Raw genomic sequence first — 16266 nt, 5'->3', positions numbered from 1 at the left:
TATAATAGGCTCAAACATAACAATTGTGAGTGTGGCGCAGGACCTTGCAAGGTTCCCTTCTGTTGTTCGTCGAGTTGATGCGAGTTGGGAAGACTCGAGGGTACCTAACGACAGCACAGCACAACCTTCTAGCTCAGCTAAAGTAGATAAACTCGGTGCCAAGATCATAACATGATCCCCTGGTAATGTCGAATTTATCAAACTGGATTAGGAGTGCTACTTACGCAACCCTTTTCTACACAAGGAGAGAATTGTGTATGTCCACTCCCTTGCACAGTTAGGTAATTGTTTCTTGATTGTTGAATAAATGAGACCTGGGAATGTCCAGCAAAAATATTTAACTGATTTGAACTAATTTTTATTACAGTAATTAAGAAACTCTAAAATTAAGCCTATTGTGTTATTTTTTCTTTTTGTGTTTTTAAGAAACAACTATTTTCTCAAAATGGCAATTGAGAAAAAGCCTTGATAATGTAGCATTTTGTATAGTTTGCAAAGGTAATGTTAGGAAGCTGCTCCAGTTTCTCTCTGTAGAGAATTATTAATTGCTTGCATTTTTACATACTTAGAAGTATATTCAGTAGTGGTTTATGCGCTGGACTCCTAATTGCAAGGTCAGTAGTTTGAAAACTCTAGCTCCTCTATGGAAGAAAGATGAGGCTTCCTACTCCTGTAAAGATACATAGTCTTGGGAACTTACAGGGGTGGTTCTACTCTGTCTCATTGGGTCACTGTGACTAGGTATCAACTCGATGACAGTAAGAGTTTGGAAAAACACAATTTTTATATAAGGTTATTAAGCTAATTATTAAGTTATTATTAAATTGTGAGCTTCTAAGAGATAGGTTCCAAATCTTTTATTCTTATTATGTCTTACAAACATGATGTAGATCTTGTGGCTTAAGACTTATTTATAATAAATTTTTATCTGGGTGGATTTGATAATTAGAAAGCTTAGGTAACCTAAGCTGTTACATTATTCACAAACAGATGAGTTTGAAAAATGTTTCCAAAAATGGAATTGTAGATTTGACAAATGTATTACATGTAATAGAAGGTACTTTGAAGAAGATAAGTTTGTTTTGTAAAAAAATTAAATAGCTTTGAAAAAAAAGTCCAGTTTTGTTTTGGGTATATATATATATACATACATATATAGTCCTTCAATTTCTTTTATTTGATCTATCTATGATCTCAAGTGAAGGACACACTATTATTTTGGATAATCTAGAGTTTCTTATTTATATACCTCAAAATGATTTAAAAATCATTTTCCTATACTTGGGAAGTCACTGGATCTACTGTAGACTTAAGTAGCTCATAAAGCATAAGAAAGCTCAGTAATCACTAGTGGAATGTTGTCTGTATTCCCAGGTGATGCAACTGTGACAATAGCTCATAGATACACCCCCAAAGAACAACTGAAGATCCACACTCAGCTGGCAGATGTTATCATAGTCGCTGCAGGTAAGCTGTCTGGAGCTTAGAAGTCTTTCGTTACCAAGCAGTTCTTGCTGACAGAGGAATGTGTGTGACTAACTTCCTGATTGGGTTATATCTTTGACAATCACCATTGAACCTTTTTGCCAGTGTTAGCATTTATCAATCCATTAGGAAGCCCCAGACAGCCTTTGGAACAGCAGGTGAAGCTTACAAACAAATGCCCATTCTGCCAATTTGGTTTTTATTTTCATTTTAGCAGTTTTCTTGACACAGAATTCAGATGTCTCACAATTCAATGGTTTAAACTTACCAAAAAGAGTTGTGCAAACATGATTGAGCAGCATTTATAGAAAAAAGTCAATATGGGTCAATGATATATCGTGACTATGGGGGAAAAACAACAACAATAATGGCAACAACAAGAACTAATGTGTTCTCAAGTTCAATTGATGGCAATGTCCTGTCTAGGCAGACAACCACAATGCTCTTGGCACCAGGTTAGGGCTGATTTTAGACTTCAAGGGGAAAGTGAATGGGCTGAATCAGGTGTAAAGGAAAGGGTCTAGAATAATAGTTTCCAAAACAGATGGCATGTGGGCTAATGAACTGAGTATATTTAATCAGAAAGGGAAAAAAAGAGTATGATTACAGAAAATATAATAGTATGTTTTTGTTGTTGATTTAAAAAAAATAAACTTAAAAGTGACAACAAACTTTGTAGCAATTAGAGCTACCAGAAAACCCCAATTCTTGAGTAGTGTGTTCCCTCTAAGTACAGTGATTGGGGAGAAGATCGATAAGAACTTAGGAACATACTTGCAGAGAACTGTTCACCAATTTTTACTAACCCTTGCACCTGTTTAAGACACAAAACCAAAACAAAAAAATCCATGGCCTCTTTTAACTTCATTTAAATATTTTAAGTTTTACAGGTAAAACCCCCTGCAAACAGTTATTAATCATTCGAACTTTTATTCTCTAGAGAATGTGTTCTAGTCCTTTGTCCCTCACCACTTAGGATCACCAGAGAAAGTGTTCATGGATTGCATAGCAGCTTAGGCTCATTGGGTTTTAATATTTCCTCAAGTTTTGAGACTATGTTGTTCTATATTTTAACATGGAAGAAAGAGAAGATTTATTTGTGTTACTCTATATAGCAGGTGGATGAGAAAGACATTTTACTTCTGAGCGGAGAGAGAGTGTATGAGTGGATAATCCAGTTATGGATATTTAAGAGTTTACTGTAGCATTCTGATTTTAATCAAATACGGATATGTTTGAATAGTGAAATGACTACTAGACTGATTCATCCACTGGATAAACGCAGCATGCACCAGGAGCTGTTCTAAGTTCTAGGGATGCAGCAGTGAATAAAAATGACAAAACCTCAGCTCTTGTTAAGGTATATCTCAGTGGGAGAGAGAACGGTAAATGGGCTATACATAAACACGCTATAAAATATAACGCTAAGTACTGACATAGCGCATCGGGCAATTCTGTAGCAGAAGACTTCTTTAAAGTGTTAAAGAACAAAGATGTCATTTTGAAGAAGGTGCATCTAACCCAAGCCATGGTATTTTCAGTTGCCTCATATGCATGTGAAAGTCGGACAATGAATATGAAAAACTGCAGAAGAATTGATGCATTTGAATGATGGTTTTGGAGAATAATATCGAAAGTAACCTGGACTGCCAAGAGCAAACAAATCTGTCTTGAAAGAAGTGTAGCCACAATCCTCCTTTGAAGTGGAGATGGCAAGATTTTTTCTCATATACTTTGGACACATTATCAGGAGGAACTGGTCTAAGCGAAAGGACGTTATGCTTGATAAAGCAGAGGTTCAGCAAAAAAGAGGAAAATGCTTTACAAGCTGGAGATGGATTGGCCCAGACTTAACAATGATGAGCAAAGCACAGGCCCAAGGAGCTTCATTGTGTTGCACATAGGTTCTCTAAGAGGGTAAAACAACTTGAAGGCGCCTAATAGCAATAACAACAGATAGTGGCTAATGCAGGCCTTCACCTTCCATACTTTGGACAGACTGTCAGGAGAGACCAGTGCCTGGAGAAGGACATCGTGTTTGCTATAGTAGAGGAGAGTGAGAAAGAGTCAGGCCCTTGACAAGATGGATTGAGGCAGTGGCGGCCGTCAATGGGGTTGGGCATAGGAACAATGGTGAGGCTGGCACAGCAGCAGGCAGTATTTTCTTCTGTTGTGCACAGGTCAGAGCCAACTTGGTGGCACCTAAAACCAACAACAGTGGTTGGTGCTACAGGGAAAAGTGAAGGGTGAGGACATAGAGTGGACAGGGGATCTCCTTAAAAGAGATGGGTCTGCTGAGTGATTGGTTAGATCTTTCTGGGATTTAACTTGAAGCAAAATTCATGTTCTGACCCTTTTCCATTTGCTTGCCAGATCCAATCTCTGTCCTCCCCTACCCGGCTTTGGCCCAGAGAGGCTGGCTACTGAGGACTGCCTTACCTTTGTTCCTCTGTAACGAGCTCCTAGCAGTGTTTGTCAGAGAGAAAGTGTCTTTCAGAGGCAGGGATCAGAGGGAGAAGGAGAGGCTGGTCAAGTCTGGGTCTGTCTTATCTACTCCTTCTCTACTTCTGTGTGCTTTCTACTTCCTCCCGTGTCTATGGTTTGTACTGAAGAACTTCCCTCTCTCCCTGCAAGATTATTTACTCCCTCTACCTCTTCAATTTTGAAGACCACACATGCTTCCTAATATTTTTAGTCTCAAAACTCCTCAGTATTCCTTTTTTACCTCCCCCAACCCCACCTGCTGTGGTAGTTACATAATTTTGTGTCAACTTGATAAATAAGAGTGTAGGGTAGAGTCCAACCTGTCAATCAGGTCACAGCCTGATGATGTCTCCTTCAGGGTGTGGTCTTCTCATAAGGAGGGTCCTGGGGACCTCGCCCTTCTCTCTGTCTTTACCTTCCTGCTATCACTCGGGAGCTGCCAGAGCCACTGCCATTGGATCCACAGGACTTTGCACCCACCAGTCAGTGATGTTCCTGCATTCTGCATCATTGCATGTGGCTTCATGAGTCTGAAGAGGGATTTATGGACTAGTATCAGGTTTATGACCTAGTATTGGACTTATGGAGTTGATCTGGACTGGGCTGGGATGTTTTATTGATGCATAATTACTCTTTAATATATAGCTCTTTCTTACATATATGTGACTGTAAGTGAATTTGTTTCTCTAATCTACCCAGCCTAATACACCCACTTAGTCCCAACCATATCTTTTTAAAAATCACTTCATTGATATCTCCATCTGAACACATCTGGGCTTGATTCCTTTTCCTGCCAGGACTCTGACTGGTGCATGCCTAATAAAGAGAAGGAACAAATCAGGGGAAAATCCAGAAGGAAGAGCACCTTGTCCTCTTTACACGTGTCCTATTTTCATGGCCCCGTCCAATCATTTGCCGAGAGGAAAGCAAGTATAGAAATCCTTAGGGAGGAGAATGGTGGGATCTTCCAAACATGGATATTTGAGAACTTTTTCTATCATCCTGGTATTATATAAACTTGAATGTATTATGAGGAGGTTGGGAGGAAATTATATTGGAAAGATAGCTATGGCTAGTTCATGTAGGACCTTGCAGTGCATGACAAGGCAATGTCTGGCTTCCCTATTGCCATGAGGCAGGATTTGGACATGCATCCACCTTCCAGCCTTCTTGATTCTGAAACCAGCAATTCCTTTCCTGGAACTCTACTTCTATGACATGTTCGAGAATGCATTGCAACGGCCAGACAAAACTCGGAGACAACATCCACAGTTAAGGGGGTTTAGTAGGGACGTTAATAGGTGGCCACAAGCCAAGATTACTAAAAAGGCATTAGTCCACAGCAAAACCTCTTCTTAGTCAGCAGCCACATCTCTCCCAGCCCTCAGCCAGTCATCCTTGTGTTCCCTTGGCCTCTCTCTCCAAGGGCCAGGAAGCCAGCATGCTGCTCTGCCTCATAGTCTCTGAACCTCAGTGTTACGCCTCTATTGTCTCATGGTCTCCTAGCAGTGGCCTCTGGTGCCTCTGGTCTTGGCCTCTGCAACGTAGACAGAGATCTTGAACATGGTCCACTTCCAGTGGCTCTGGCATTTCTTTCTCTATGCTCCTGCTCAAAGAGGGGTCATCCTTATAGCCAGGAGAGCGGTAAAAAAAAGTGATCAATCCCTTGTGCTAGTGTTCCATGTATCCTGTTTGCACAATCCCACTCAACCCTTCCTGGAAGTTCCAGCGACAAGGATAGAAGCACATATCAAGAAATGTCACTCCACCACAGACCTTGTAGGCAAAAATAAGAATGTTTCTATAAGCCAAGGATAATCGAGAGCAGGAGCTTGACATGGTCTTACTAATATTTATAAAAGATCGCACAGGCTTCAAGAAGAAATGGCTCTAGAGGAGCAAAACCAGAGATGGGACAGTTAAAGCACTTGTGCTTAATGGACCTTGGGTTCTCCTAACTTATTTTATATTTGAACATGCAAATTACCTTACCTTTATTTCTACCTTGATTCTTGCCCTCTATTAGTTTATATGTGATAGAGAGAATTATGACTTTTTTTAACCCTTATCTAAGACTAATGAGAACCTTTAACATTTTGCCTATCATATAGATGTTATTGGTAATTTATATACTTTAAAAACAAACTTTTGAATATTTACAAACCAACAAGGGAAGGTAGGGTTTCCTGAACACATTAAGTTTTATAAAGAGGATAATGATAGTTCAAATTAGTTTCAACCAAATTTAATTCAATTCCCTATTCTTTAAAAATTGTTTTCTTATTTATTTATTTTAATTTAGTATTAATTGGAAATTAGTATATATATCATTCCTTGGTTCCATAGTTCAATCAAGCAGAATTGTACAATTGCTACCACAATCTGTTTCCAAACATTCTTTTTCTTCCTGGACTCCTTGACATCATCTCCCATTTATGCCCCCACCACCACTGTATCCCCTCCCCACACACAAAAATAAAAACCTCATTTTACTTGCTGTCCATATAGGCTCATCAATCCTGGGTTTAATATACCAAAATACAGAAAATCAAATAACACAACTTCCAGAGGGTGGCCTCCAATGACCTTACACCTCTGAGATACACCCCAATATGAACAAACGAAAACACAACAACCAAATCAGGTCCAGCATGCATCAGAGGGGGTCACCTGACAGTTTCAACTGCTCAAGTCAGATTGATGCCTTTGCTCATCTATAACCCTCTCTCCAGTGCAGTCTGCCTAGTAACCACTTTCCTCCCGTCCCTCAGTTATGCATAGAGGGAGATGACCGGAGGCTTATTTCGCATGTCCTTCACACAAATGAATCTTGGGCTCCCACTGTCATCCATTAGTATTAATTGGGAGTTAATACATATATCATTCCATAGTTCAATCACATCAAACAGAATTGTACAATTGTTTCCATAATCCATTTCCAAACACTATTTTTATTTCTGGACTCCTTGACATTGTCTCCCTTTTACCCTCCCCACTCCCACTTCTCCTGTACCTCACACCCCCCACCCACACACCCCATAACCCTTCGTCTACTTGCTGTCCCTATAGGTTCATCAATCCTGGGTTTCATATACGAAAAACAGAAATGCTGAATACATTTTATAGTAAGTCTTGGCAGGCCAGTAATTTACCTTGTTACAGAGTAAACATAGAAATGCCCCCTTTCCCAGAAGTCATCAGTAAGCGTGTACTGCTAACCACATTTCTTGTTTGGCTGAGAAATCACATACAAGTGGTAGCAAATGGAGAATTTTGAGCAGGTGAGTAGAATTAATCTAGATGTTTCGTGAGATTAACTTTTCCAGGTCATGGGTAAACAATAGGAAAAATGCTTCTATAGTGATTAATGTACTCATAAGAGAGCAATGTTATATTAACTTGGTTTTTAGTAACACTTTGATTTGAAATAAGACTCAGAATTTGGTTAGTAAAGAGATATTTGAGTGATTATCATTCTCCATCTCCAATTTTAAACAAAATATTTGCATTATTTTAAAAAGATGACCGTTGATCCTCATGTGTAAAACTTACAAGTATGGTTCCATCATGGTCCTCAGTTCCCAGGACCCTGTGGTGTTGATTTCTTTTGTCCACAGCCACTGTAAGTCAGAGCCGACTCCATGGAACCTAGACACCACACCACCACCACCACCACCACCTTGGATCCCAGGCATCAACTATCACAAGGAGTGCATAGTTTCTTCTCCTTGGACAAAGTCCCTCAAGGTCCATTTGTGTCATGTTTTGTTATCATGACAAATAGCGGATGGTGATCACCATCCTCTAACTAGATCCATGGATACTCTCTTGTGATTAAATCTTTATATCACAAGTTGTTGCGCCAACACTGTTAGTAACTATAAGTTGATCTTATAGACTCAGTGTGAGTACCTCTTTAAGGTGTCCTGGTGGCATAGTTGGTTACAAGATGGCCTACTAAATGCAAAGTCAGCAGTTCAAACCCACCAGGTGCTCCTTGGGAGAGAGACAGGACAGTCTGGTCCCATAAAGATTTGCAGCCTTGGTGACCCAGAGGGTCAGTTCTACTCTGCCCCATAGGATTGGTATGAGTCTGAATTGTCTTGGTGTCAGTGAGGGGGTGGGATGTGTGTGTGTGTGTACTCTTTAAAGGCCTAAATCGGCCTCCAGTATAGGTGTTAAAGAAGAAGACAGGAAAAGAAAGAGAAAGGAAAAGAAAGGAAGCAAAGGAACAGAAGGGGACTGGGAGCCAAACTTACTTAAAATGAACAAAATAAGAAACCAAGCAGCATTCCAGTCCCAAGGTGTGGTGACAGTACTAAGGCTCAGTCATGGCATAGTGGAGATGGGTTGGGCTGCTAACTCCAAGGTCAGCAGTTTGAAACAACAAGCTGATCAATGGGAGAAAGATGAGGCTTTCTGCTCCTGTAAAGATTTACAGTCTCGGAAATACACAAAGGCAGTTCTTCCCTATCCTTTAGGTCTTTATGAGTTGGAATCTACTCAATAGCAGTGTGCTTGAGTTTGTTTCATCCTACAAAGAACATGTTCCTACCACTAGAGGGCACCAGTCAAGTGCACGGCAATCCAGCACAGTTACCACACACCTTCTGAGCCCTAATCTGAAGATCTTGTGTTTCAGTGGGAACAGGCCTTACCCCTGGTTTTATATTCCAGCTCAATCGTTTCTTTCTAATGAGACGTAAAGTAGTGTCGAATTCTAGAAAAGAGTCCTGATATGCAGTCTAACAAAAAAGAACATTTGATTAATGGAAAATGTTGTGGAAGAAGTAACTAATGATTGTTAACCTTCCTTAAAAAACACCCAGAAAATTTAAGGATGAAAATACATAGATATTGGCATATTGCAATGATAAAGAGGAAATATGGGTTAATGTAAAATTAAATTCTATGTAACCAGAAATCAAGGTAAAATGTTACCAAAATGACCACATTATTCATTACATGTGGGAAGGTAATGTATACAATCAGCTGTGAGTATTAAAGAAACAGCTGGTGATCTAATGGCATAGGTAGCTGGAACAGGCAGGGTTTGATCACTGTTGTGACTAGCATGTCAGCATATATGGATGTAGTCCCATCCCGGAGAACCCAGGGAGAGTAGAAGGAGGAGCTTGTGATGTATCAGAAAGATTGATAATGTGTGAGGTGGCAGGAAAGAATATAGTGATGAGATCTCTGAATAGGGTTTGCAGAAAAAAGAAATTATGTAAATCTTACAAAGATTGTGGTCATGGATAAAATTATTGTTAACAGTAATCTCACTCTATCAATTTCTCAAATAGTATGAATCATACACATATGTACATATATCTAGGTATATATAATATATGCTTATTATATATGTGTGAATATATATGCATATATATAACTTGCCTCTTAAAGAACTCCTCCACTTGGCCCCCTGCCCCTTCTCCCACCCCAATCATGATTTAGGATAATTTAGATGCTTCACTCTGGAAAGTTTGTACTCAAATCACCCTCTCTGACTTCACAGATAGTGAGTGAGTTTCTGTGACCCTTTAGTGTGTCATGGTTATAGCACTTTATGCCTATTTAGAGTTGTCTGTAATCTTCACTAGCCTATAGCAGAGACAGGATAGGAATTTTGTTCGTTTGTTTGATGTTAAAAGCTTGGCACACAGTGGATACTCAATAGTTATGTTCTATATTGATTTTTGAAACTTCATTGGGAACAAAGGTTTCTTGAAATTGATTGTTTAAATTAGCTGATATGATTTTTATTTATATTTAAAGATTGACTACATATTGGTTGAGTTACATAGTGGAAGCATTATTATTGTGAACTACTGAAGACTACTTATTTCTTACTTCATTATGTAGTTGATAAAGCTATAAAACTTAAGTATTCATTCATCAGAGTAGTTTAGAACACTAAAGCACATGAGTGGACTGGTTAGAATTTGAGTGTGAAGATTGAGAAGCTGTGAGAAGGCTGAAAGATGAGTAAAAAAGTTATTATAAACACTCAAAACATAGTACCAGGAACAACAGTTGAATGAAAAGCAAAAGGAAGATTAAATTGACTTTGTATACAGCTAATGATAAAGGAAAGCTAACCATCAGAGAACACCGATTCTAATGATGCGTTAGAAGTTCTTTGACTCTTACTTTGAGGAAACTGGAAAAAAATACTAAGTTTGTAAAAGTTTCAGAATATTCATTATCCAGGAGGTAGAGGCAAATTACTTTGTAGACACTGTCCAAAGGACTGGCCACCATCTGAGTAAACTGTATGAATTATTGAGTCATTGCCACTGTCATGTGAAACCCTAGATACAGAGGTGCCACAGTGGTTTTGTTAGTCTGGGTAGACTAGAAAAACAAATTCATGGAGACTCTCATATGTGTATAAGAAAGAGCTTTATATACAAGAGCAGTTGAAATTAAGAAAATATCCCAGCCCAGTCCAGATCAAGTTCATAAGTCTGATATTAGCCCATATGTCTGATATCAATCTATAAAGTTCTCTTTATACTCACAAAGCACATGCAATGACGCCGAATGTAGGAAGGTCACAGGCCCGTGGGTGGGAAGTCTTGTGGATCCAGTGGCTTAAGCATCTCAGCGCTCCCAGGGGTCTCCATGTGGCTTCTTCAGGTCCAGGAGTGTGGCTGCATCAAGGTAGGTTCAGGTGGCTTCTCCTCAGAAATGTCTCGCAGGGAGTCATCAGAGAGCGAGTATGTCTCTCAGCTCCAAGGAGGAAATATGGGAGTTCCCAGAATCCTCAAGAGAGGGCCACACCCACACAGAAACCCCATTGGCTATATTCTGATTGACAGTCCAGACTCTACCCCTGCACTTGTAATCCTCAAATTGTCACCAGATTATGTAACTACAACAATGGTGGAAGCTGGCATTTTGTCCAATAAGCCATCCCTTCCAGCATGAGGAATGAATTGTCACATTCATAACTCTATCATCTCCATTGCAACACTTTTAATGACAGACACTCTAATATAAAACAGCACAAATGGGCATTTCATCAGAGAAATATGAAATATTCATACTTACTCATCATAAAATATTAAATGACCAACCAACTTCCTTTCATCCCTTTCCCTTCCAATGATCAGGCTCTTGATACACCTCCACCAAACATCAGCCTGTGTTGCCATTGGGTTATCCCGTTGGTAGATTTCCTCTTCTGTGGAGTAAAGTCTGTAATCTTCAGGATGTTGGGACACTGAGAAGCTCCAAGGGGTGGAGGGCATGGACATAATGTATCCCACCATTCACAGTTCCTGCGACTTGGGAGTGGAAGTTGCTCACTTACAGCCCTAGGTACGGCCTTGGTATGTGACAGCATATTTCACAGTAACTCCATTATTCTGCTCACACCCAGTTTGTCATCTCCAGCTTGTCCACTTCAGATAAGCTCTGCTTTTCCACTTGGACTTTCTATATTCCTAAATATAATTTATCTCAATTTGGTAAAGTTTTTTTTATGGTATATAGGATTTAAATTCTAACTCTTCCACTTACTAATTGTGTATTAGTCTGGGCAGACTAGAGAAACAAATGCATAGACACATATGTGTATAAGAAATAGCTTTATAAGTGACTTCTTTTTGTTTCTGCATATGAAGAGCGACTTGTTAGGTCAGCAATTCCACTATGCTGTTATTTCCTCATAGGTCATTGTATATGAATGTTTAAGTGATTCTTTATAAATAACGAATCATTTTAATGATTAATCCACATGCAGGTTCACTGTTTACCACTTGGCTGCTACCTGAAAGGGTAGTGGTTTAAGTCTACACAGAGGTGCCTTAGAAGAAAGACCTGGTGATCCATTTCTGAAAACTTAGCTATTGAAAACTGTATGGAGTTCTACTCTGGCACACATGGGTTACATGGGATGGAATAGAATCAACAACTGATTTCTTCTTCTTCTTTTTTTTTTCTATAACTACTTTTTCTTTCTTTTCCTTCCTTCTTTTTAAAAAATATGATGTCTTTTGGTATCCTGTCTTTGGTATCAGGGTAATGGTGACTTTGTAGAATTTAGTTAAATATTTCTTCTTTTTCTATGTTCTGGAATAGTTTGAGTAGGATTGGTATCAGCTCATCTTTAGATGTTTGGTAGAATTTCCCAGGGTAGCTGTCTGGGCTAGGGTTCTTTTATTGGGAGAGTGTTTTTGTTTATCCTTTTGTTTTTATGACATCTTCAATTCCTTCTTCTGTTGTATTCATTCAAATTTTCTACCTCAGTTCATATTCGTTTAGGTAGGTGGTGGTAAGCTTCTAGAAATCTGTTTACTTCTTCTATAGTTTCAATTCATCAGTGTAAATTTTTTCACAATATTCTGTCATGATCCTTTTTAATCTCAGTTGGTTCTGTTATGATTTTGCCCAACTGTGATCATCACGGTTTTTTTGGTTAGCTTGGGTAGACCAACATTCTCCCGAGATAGGATCTAACATAGTGTGATTAATTCCATGATGGGATCTTCTGTGAGGCACCAAGCACTTGTGGGGAGAAGAGATTTGCTTAATTTGGTCACAACCTTGGTATGATTGATGGCGTTTTCATTCACGGTATGGCCTACACTTAGTATAAATTGATAGTGTATGGAAACCAACTCACATTTACTCCTGAATTTGGATCTTACATCTGTTTCATGGATCTCCTGTTATATTATATTGCCTGCTGATCCTAGGAGCCATTAGCAGACTGCCTACTTTAAATTCATTTCACTAATCTTGGGTTCACTTAGCTGGGCATCTATTAGCCTTCTTCATCTCCCTGCTTCCTGTTTGTCAGCCCCAGAAGTGACCAAAGCCAGAAGTCTGCAGCTGACATTTGACCAATGAACTTGAACCAAACTGAACTCACCCACTTCTAACTCTATGAGATATTTGATGATATAAATCTTTATACATATGACATATATGTCACTTGTTTGGATTCTCTAGAGAACCTCGTCTAACACATCTTCCTGCTTGTTATTTTGGTAAACTTGAATCTTCTCATTCTTTTCCTTTATCAATTTGGCCAGTGTTTTCTGTATTGTATTGATCCTTGCCCATTATTTTTCTGTTATCTGATTCATTTTTTTCTGTTTTAATCTTTATTACTTCCCTTCTTCCATTGACTTTGGGGTTCTTCTCCTGTTCCTTTTTAATTGTTTGAGTTGTAGGGTTATGTTACTGACTGGCTCATTCTTCTTTTATTGATATGTGCATTTATTGCTATAAAATCTTCTCTGAGCACTAGTTTAAATGTGTACCAAGGTTTTGGGATTTTGTATTTCCATTCTCATTTAATTTAGGAATTTGTGTTTTGTTTTTAATTTTTTTTTATTATTCAGTGATTTTTTAAAAAAACAAGATATTAGTCATTTTCCATATATTTGATTTTTACCTTGTCCTTGATGTTATTGATTTCAAATTTCATAGTATTGTGATTAGAAAAGATGCTTTATAATATTTGATGTTTTTAATTTATTGAGGCTTGCTTGTGGCCTCTTTTAAGATGGTTTATACTGGAACATGTGTGCTAAAGAAGAATGTGTGCTATGTTACTGTTTTCTGTATATGATTATGAGGTTGAGTCAGTTAATTGCATTATTTCGATCTTACATATCTTTTTTGAGTTTTTCCTAGTTGTGCTATCCATTGTTGAAAGTGATGTGCTAAAGTCCAAGACTGTTATTGTAGATCTATTTCTCTTTTGAATTTTGTTATTCAAATTCATATACTTTGAAATTCTGTCATTGGGTGTGTAAATGTTTATTGTGGTTATTTATTCTTGGTATGTGATACCTTAATACTTATGTAATGTCCTTCCATATCCCTTATGATAGAATTTTATTTAAAGTTTATTTTATCAGAAATTAATATAGCCACTGCTGATCATTTTTGATGACTCTTCTTTGATTTATGTGTATATAGATGCTTTTATTTTAAAACCTATTTATGTCTGTGCCTAAGGTGTGGTTCCTGTAGGTAGCATACTGAAAGGACTTTTTAAAAAAATGATTTTGCCACTCTTAGTCACTTGACTGAATATTTAAATCACTTTACATTAGTATGGCTATCAATATACATGAATTTATTGTTTTTATTTGTAGTGTTGACAGTTTCTTTTTTCCATTTAATTGTATGTGCTGAGTTGTTTCTGATTCTGGATTATCCTCTCATTTTCTTTATTTTTTATTGATCTTGTGTTTACTAAATCTTTTTGTTTTCTTATTTATTTTAGTAAGTAGGTATGTTTATTTTTCTTATGGTTACAGTAAGACTTCTTTTTATCTTCCCAACTCTCAAGCAGTCTGTAACTTTTTGCTATTGTTTTTACTTCCTCTTCAGGTAGAAGTTTAATTACTACATTTGTTCCCCCTTTTCATTTTGAAGTTACTGTCAATTACAGGTTGCCATCTCTGTTTCCCTGTTTTAATTTTCATAGCTTTATGTGACATTTGAGACACCTGCTTGATGTTGTTGTGTGTTTTACTTGCAGGTTGTTGTTGGTGTCATCCATTCTTTACTGGTCCTTGTAGAGTTGGTGTGGTCTTTTAAATTCGCTAATTTGTGTTTATCTTGGAATGTGCTGTTTGTTATTACATTTGAGAATAATTTTTTTGGATATCTGGTTCTTGGTTGGCAGTGCTTAACTCTCCGGACTTTGTGTATGTCATCCACTGTGATTTCTTGCCTGCAAGATTGCTGCCAACAAGTCAGAGCTTCGTCTTATTTAGCTTCGTGCCTCTTTGTAGGTGATGATTGTGAGTCCCATAAGGCACTCATAATTATTTGTGTTTAGTTTGGAATATTTGATTATGTACCCTAGTAACTTTCTTTTGGGGTGTATTCTGTATGGGATTTATTGAACTCCTCTCAATGTTCATGATATTGAGGAAGTTTTCTGCCAGCAAATATTCCGATTTTTTCCGTGCTTTTATTTATCTATCCCTGTTCTTGAATTCCAATTAAGTATAGATTATTCCTCTTGATGATGTTCTACATAAGCCCTAGAGTTTCTCCATTCTATTATTTGGATTGTTTTATTTTTGGTGGTGGTTGCTCTTTTCGGTCAAATACGTTTACAGGATGTGTCATTTATTTTGCTGGTTCTTTATTCTATTGATTTAGCTCTACTTCGATGTCCTTTTGAGCTATCCATTTTTGATATTCTGTTGCTAATCTCTTGGATTTCTAGTTATTGGTTATTTGTGGTTTCTACTTTTGTATTTGTTTTGTCATTTTTGTATTTGTATTGGTTTATTTGAATGTTTCCCTGAGCTTTGACTGTGTTTTAATTTATCTCTATTAGGATATTCGGAGTTCTGAATAGGGTAGTTACATCCCCTTACTTTCTTCCAGAATGTTTTATGGCCCTTTATTTTGATCACTTACTTGAGCAATTTTTCCTGCATCTTTATGTGATTCCATAGAATCTATTGTCTTTCAGGCTTTAAGGTGCTATTTTATTATCATCTCTTTGTATGTTTCTCCCTGCTGTTTGTTTTCTTTTGTTAAATTTGGGTTGACAGAGGAGTGTGTTATACTGGTGAGTGTCTGGCAGCACTGAAACTCTCCCTGCCTGTATCTAAATGGGCAGGGCAGTAATGGCAATGTGAGGACCTTTCTCAGCTGGTTGTGGAGAATGGCTGAGAGCAGACTGGGCTGATGTTGGCTACAGTTTTCATTGATCCAGTAGTGCATAAATGGGTGATATCACTAGCCGATTGGCTGGGCCAGTAAGTATAGAGGAAATTTCAGGTAAATTGGATGTAAACATGGCCTCCTCTTGCTGCTTGCAAGCAGTGGCCAGACTGGAGGGCCAGGTCGGTTGGTGAAGTCAGAGGATTGGGGACCCTGATGTGACCCCACACAGCTCAGAGAAAGGTATGCCAGGCAGACAGTGAGGTTGCCAGAGTGTCTCTTCCATTTTGGGTTTGTGGCAGGTCACTGTATGAGAGGTGGGCTTGGGAAGGCAGAGTAGCCAAAGTGACCCTATGGCTTGGATGAAGTAGATTGTCAGATAGCAAGGGGGGCAGGCAGGAATGGGAGAATAAAGTAGGAGATAAGAAACAGGGCTTAAACTATGGTCTCCATCAATTGGAGCTGTAGGGAAAGAGTGTAAGGGGAGGGAAGTGTATTCCCAAGGTCACTGGGAAAAGTTGTTCAAGCACTTTCCATTAGCTAGACTCAGCAATCAGAACCCAGCCTATGTGCTTCTTCCATGTGGGCTTTGTTGCTTCTGAGCTAGATGGCCGCTTGTTACCTTCAAGCTTTTAAGACCCCAGA

At 38.4% G+C, this 16266-nt stretch overlaps 1 protein-coding gene across 3 annotated transcripts in view; it reads left to right on the top strand.

Moving 5' to 3' along the window:
• Positions 1-16266, top strand: part of MTHFD2L (methylenetetrahydrofolate dehydrogenase (NADP+ dependent) 2 like) — a 165616-nt gene that overhangs the window by 65299 nt on the left and 84051 nt on the right. For 2 of the 3 annotated variants that reach the window (XM_004703199.4, XM_045284283.1), the window contains exon 6: positions 1375-1467. The exons of the other annotated variant lie outside the window; for it this stretch is intronic. In XM_004703199.4, the coding sequence (XP_004703256.1) occupies positions 1375-1467 (93 nt within the window). The remainder of the gene's footprint in view (positions 1-1374; positions 1468-16266) is intronic. 3 annotated transcript variants of the gene reach the window in all.

Source organism: Echinops telfairi, unplaced genomic scaffold, assembly GCF_000313985.2.
Source record: "Echinops telfairi isolate 266 unplaced genomic scaffold, ASM31398v2 ScPeMD7_7468;HRSCAF=8506_0, whole genome shotgun sequence".
NCBI classification, from domain to species: Eukaryota; Metazoa; Chordata; class Mammalia; order Afrosoricida; family Tenrecidae; genus Echinops; species Echinops telfairi.
The sequence above is the reverse complement of the archived record's forward strand: the minus strand, read 5'-3'. Positions and strand labels throughout refer to the sequence as shown.